The sequence below is a fragment of the Galeopterus variegatus genome, unplaced genomic scaffold (assembly GCF_000696425.1).
Source record: "Galeopterus variegatus unplaced genomic scaffold, G_variegatus-3.0.2 Scaffold10576, whole genome shotgun sequence".
Taxonomy (NCBI): domain Eukaryota; kingdom Metazoa; phylum Chordata; class Mammalia; order Dermoptera; family Cynocephalidae; genus Galeopterus; species Galeopterus variegatus.
The window spans coordinates 22,712-28,223 of NW_007736687.1; the positions used below are offsets into that span (position 1 = coordinate 22,712).

At 54.2% G+C, this 5,512-nt stretch overlaps 1 protein-coding gene across 1 annotated transcript in view; it reads left to right on the forward strand.

Annotated features, from left to right (window-relative positions):
• LOC103610089 (mucin-3B-like) overlaps positions 1-5,512 on the forward strand; it is a 16,071-nt gene that overhangs the window by 7,774 nt on the left and 2,785 nt on the right. Inside the window, 7 exon segments of the mRNA XM_008594329.1 lie at positions 9-2,067; positions 2,174-2,362; positions 3,333-3,448; positions 3,546-3,604; positions 4,326-4,474; positions 4,877-4,942; positions 5,289-5,451. Coding sequence (XP_008592551.1) covers positions 9-2,067; positions 2,174-2,362; positions 3,333-3,448; positions 3,546-3,604; positions 4,326-4,474; positions 4,877-4,942; positions 5,289-5,451 — 2,801 coding nt within the window.

Sequence of the window (5,512 nt, forward strand, 5' to 3'; positions counted from 1 at the left end):
CCAGTCCATTTTCAATGTCCACAAGTATCGTTCCATCTTCCCCAACAGTAGAGATGACAGAGACCTCCTCCCATGGTAGCACATCCCCTGCCAACACTGCCACTGTGAGAACTACTCACACAAGCACTGAGAACACTGAGACAAGTACCCACTTGACTGGCTTTCCAGTGACATCTGCATTCTCCTCTTCTGCATCTGCCAGCAGCACCAGGGCCACTGTCACAGAGAGCTTCTCCTCAGCTCCAGCCATCACCAGTACACTCCTCACAACAGGGAAATCCACCCTGACTCCCACCAGCACAGACTCTCTAACCACATCCTCATCCACAGCACCGCCTACACCCACTCCAGCTGCCACTGCAACCAAGCACATGACCTCTCCCACCCCCAGTGACACGTCCACTGGTGAAACCACATGGCCTCCTACCACTGACGTTTCTACCGAATCTCTCTCACACACAATGACCACTACTCCCACAGTCACTTCCTCAGTCACTCCCACGCTTTCAGTGTCTTTGGACACAACCACCACGTCTCCGTTCAGCACCACCTATGTTTTCACGTCACTTCCGGGTAGAATTTCATCTTCCACTCTTATGCCGAGCACAGAAACCGTTGCTACGGGTCCCACATACTCCACCCCTTTACCCACCTTGGTGACCGCACTCCCTAGTACCAGTGCCAGGCCGACCTCTACTTCTGACATCACCTACCCCACTCCTCCCAGCAGTGCTCTGACACGGTCCACAACTGAAATCACCACTGCCACCATGACAAGGCACACACCTGCCACTGCCACCACTCCCACTCCCACCTCCCTCTATCAGCCAACTACAGAGACAGCCACCACTGCTGTCACTGATCTGGTAACAAAAGCCAATGTCACCACATCACACAGCACTCCAAGCTTCAGTTCTTCAAACACACACTCCATTTCCAGTACCCCCACGACGGCCCTCAGCTCACCTCTTTCCACCCCAGGCACCTTGTTGATGAGCACAGCCATGAGTCCATCCTCTCTTAGTACACAAGTTGCTACCACCACACTCACAGCTGTCACTCCCACATCTGTGGGCACCTCTCACTTCTTGACCACGAAGACAGACCTCCCCACAGCACCCACTGCCTCCAGTAATTTAGCTACCTCCACAAATATAGTTACACCCTCCTCCACCATGCGGAATACAGTCAGTGCAGTGGGTTCATCTACCAATGCCGTCACTACCTCCTTCAGGTCCATTATGTTGACTTCAACACCGACAACAATCATGTCCTCTTCTCTGTCTCCCTCTAGCCGAATTCCATCACTCACGCCTACCGCTGCCACTGTTCCTTCCTCCCCACATATGTCCAGTACGGAAAACATTGTCTCCTCTTTTATTCCCTCCTTTCCTACTCGCTCTTGGTCTCCCACTACAAGAACTTCTCCAAGCACCTCCATCCCATCCACAAGTCTTACTGAAACGACGCCAATTTTTTCCATTTCCCCTTCTTCTACTACCCCATGTCCAGAAACTACACCAATTACTGTTGTCTCAACCTCTACTGTTGATCCGAGTATTGAATTGGATCCCAGCTTTGAACGTACTTCTACTCCCATCACCCCATCATCAGTCCTTCCCTCTACTACTGAAATGGTCACCTTTCCTAGTTCCACCAGTATGAGAACTGTCCCTCCCACATATGTGGACACTTTTACTTCCATGAGTCTGGACAGTGAGCCCACCAACATCGTAACTGATGCCCCTAGTTCTCCCGATGCTGGAACCGTACCCTGGAACACAGGTTGGACAAGCACCCCAATGCCCACCAGTGAGAAATGGCTGAGCACCAAGTCTGTAACCACCCCACATATGCCTGGCTTCACTAGTCTCCCACTCACCATGAAACCAAGCAGCAGCCTTCCAACTGCCATGATGACTTCAAGCAAGTTGACATTTCCCACCCCACCCACCACCCGGACTTCAAAGACACCGGTGGCTACTACCCAGACTCCCACCACCAGTACGTCATCCAGGACAACATCGACCACTACTCAGATGACCACACAGTCAACCACCACCCAAGGTTGGACCTGCTGCCTCTCTGCTCCCTCTCCTCCCTCCCCTGTTAATTTCTCTGCCACCAAGGTCAGGCTCTACCCTGAATTTCCCTTTCTTCCTGTGCTTTCCAGGCACCTGCAACAATGGAGGCACCTGGGAACAGGGCCAGTGCATTTGCCTCCCAGGGTTCTCTGGGGATCTCTGTCAGGACCAGGAGACCGAATGCCAGAATGGGGGAACATGGGATGGCCTCAAGTGCCAGTGCCTCAGCACCTTCTATGGCTCCCACTGCGAATATGCCACGGGAGAAATAGAAGTAGGTGAGTCTGCAGAGCCATGCCCTCTGCATTTCCTTCCAGAGGTGCCATGGACTCCCCTGGTCCCAGCCCTGTGGGTGGCCTGGAAGGCCCCATGCCATTGTGCCCAATCCTTCCATCCCTGCTTTCTCTCCCATGTCCTCTGCTGCCCCATATCATGCCTCCTCTCCATCCTCACCTCCAGGTGGTTGCTGGGACCACACTCCCTCCTGGCGCCTCCTCTTGGTCTGAGCTGCTTGGAACTGTATTAGCTTCCAATTGCTGCTATAATGAATTACCACAAACCTAACCACTGAAGTGACACAAAATTATCAAGTTACAGTTCTGTAGATTAGAAGTCCGATGTTAATGTCAATGGGCTAAAAAATCGAGATGTCACCAGGGCTGTGTTCTTTCCCAGAGACTCTAGGGAGGAGTCCATTTCCTCGCCCTTTCCAGCATTTGGAGCCTACCACATTCCTTGTTACAAGGCCCCTCTCCTTCCTCAAGGGCAGCAAGATGGCATCTCTCTGTGCCTTTCTTCCATAATCATGCCTTCCTTCGATTGACTCTGACCTTTTTGGCCTCCCTCGCCCACTGTTGAGGACCCTTGTGATTACATTGGGTCTACTCAGAGAGCTAGCATTAATTTTTCCATATTAAGGTCAGTTGATTAGCAATGTACTTTCATCTGCATCCCTGCTTCTCCCTTGCCGTGCAGTATGAGAGACTCACAGGTTCTGAGCAGTAGGACATAGACTTCTTTGGGGGCCATTACTCTCCTTACCACAGGGACAGACAAGGGAGGGGCCATGGGTTGACTGCTGTGCATCCTGACTTCTTCCCCTCGTTTCCAGAATTCCTTCCTCTCTCCCTGCTGCTGTTCAGTCATTTCTCAGGGACCACAGAAATGGGCAGAGGCAGGAGCCTGTGGGTTGGGTGGTGGTGACAGGGGCAGATGGTGACGTGACCAGAGTGTGCATGCCATGTGCAGTCACAGTGGAGGCCGAAGTGAGCATGGAGGTGTCCATTGATGAGACGTTTTCCTCAGAACTCAATGACACCACTTCAGAGGCCTACAAGAAATTCAGCAGCATCTTCCTGGATCAGGTGAGGGGGAAGAAGAGGGGAACTTAAGGGCTTGGGCCTCCAGATGCCCTCAGGCCTGCACATTCAGATATGAGCCCAGGGATCCTTGGCTTTTCAGATGAGGAAGATTTACCAAAACGTGCAGGGGTTCAAGGATGTGGAGATCCTGTCCTTGAGGTAGGAGACCCTTCTGGGGATGTGGAGGCCAAGTTAGGTGGAGAAAAGGGGTGCAGAGAAAGGCTGGAAAGTGCACCCCCTGCTTTCAGAGTCATCAGATTTCATAGAGAGGGGGGCAGGAGGAGTATGCAAAGGGAACACCCCAAGGGGCATTTTTATGATCATTTTCTGGGGTCATGTCTCTTTAGAAGGGGTGGCACCCTCCTCTTCAGCACGCTGGAAGGGGAGAGTTTGCAGGGACCTGCAGGGAGGTGGTGTGTGGGTTGTTGACTTGGCCTCTCTCTAGCTGGCACCTGCTCTGCTGGGTGGGTCAGAGAGAGAGAGAGAGAGAAAGACAGAGAGACAGAGAGACAGAGACAGAGAGAGAGAGAGAGGCAGAGAGCCCAGGAGGGCCTGGTGAGAAAGACAGAGAGACAGAGAGAGAGACAGAGAGACAGAGACAGAGAGAGAGAGAGAGGCAGAGAGCCCAGGAGGGCCTGGTTTGGTGATGGATTCACGCAACATGAAGAGAATGTCAATCATTCCTTGTCCCATCTTTCCCGGCTGGCCAGGTTAGGGATGCTGGCAGCCCCTTCTGAAAAGGATGTGTCTGGCATCTGAACTCATGACCTTTGTCCCCTTACCCCCTTCCTGCGCAATTTGTGGTTGGTCCTGGAGATGCCCCTCCAAGGACCTATGTGCCTGAGGCCTGGGCATCCTCTGAGACCCCTGACCCTCTCAGGAATGGCAGCATCGTGGTGGACTATCTGGTCCTGCTGGAGTTGCCCTTCAGCCCCTCCCTGGTGGATGAGTATGAGGATGTGAAGACAGACCTGTATGAGAAGCTCTACAATGCCAGCCTGGTTGAGTACAGCTGCCAGAATAACCAGAGTAACCAGAGTGAGCCGAGGCTGAAGGGAGGGTCAGGGTCAAGGTCACACCCCAGCCCACTCTGGCTCAGTCAGGGGGCCTTCTGGGATCAGGTGCCAGCCTGTGGTACCTCTGGCCGGTTGGGAGAAGGGGCACAGGTCTACTCCCAACTGGGTCAAGGGTGGGGATAGGGAGGGTCTCGCCAGGACCTGGGTCCTGACAGGTGTGCTCAGTGTTTCCAGGATGGCTGAAGAGCCCTGATTATTCAGGGGAGAGGAGGCAAGCAACAGGAATCTTCCCTCGTGGCCCCTCCACAGCCCCCATTCTGAGAGATTCCTGTCTGCCCTCTCTCCCTGCCCTGTCTCCCTGGCCCTAACCCCTTTGCCTGTGCGCCCCATTCCATCTGTGCCTGTGTCTCTCCAGCCCTGTGCTTTATGTACAACTCCATCAAGGTGAACAACAACACCACGACAGATCTGACTGTGGAAGGTGAGGATGGGGCAAAGGGCTGAGAGGCCTCAGGTGGCCATGACCCCTCCCTCCAGGAACATCTACCCATTGAGGTTCCCTGGGGAGGAGGGGGAGACCTTTAGGGGAGGCAAATGATGTGGCCCAGGGCTGCCCTTCTGGCGCTTGTTTGTAGCTTCCACTCAAGGACCAGCAGGGTGAGGGTGCTGGTAGCCTGCCTTCCCCTCATCTAATCCCAGGGTCTACCCCACCACACTCATCCTTGGAAATGCAGTCCTCCCCATGCATTTCCAGTCACTATAACCAGGCCCCCGAGTAGAATGAAAGAGGTCTCTGTCTCTTTGCAACCCCCTCCCCAAACCCCCAGCCATCTGCCGCCGTTCCGCTCCCGAGGGCTACGAGGAGTTCTACTTCCCCTTGGTGAAGGACGAGAGCCTCTTCTGCGTCACCAAGTGCACGGTGGGCGTAGAAAACGCCCTTGACTGTCACCAGGGCCAGTGCTTACTGGAGAGGAGTGGTCCCACTTGTCGGTGAGGCCCTGCCCACGCGCGGGAATCCCCGCCCACCCATAACCCCGCCCCAGGCCCCGCC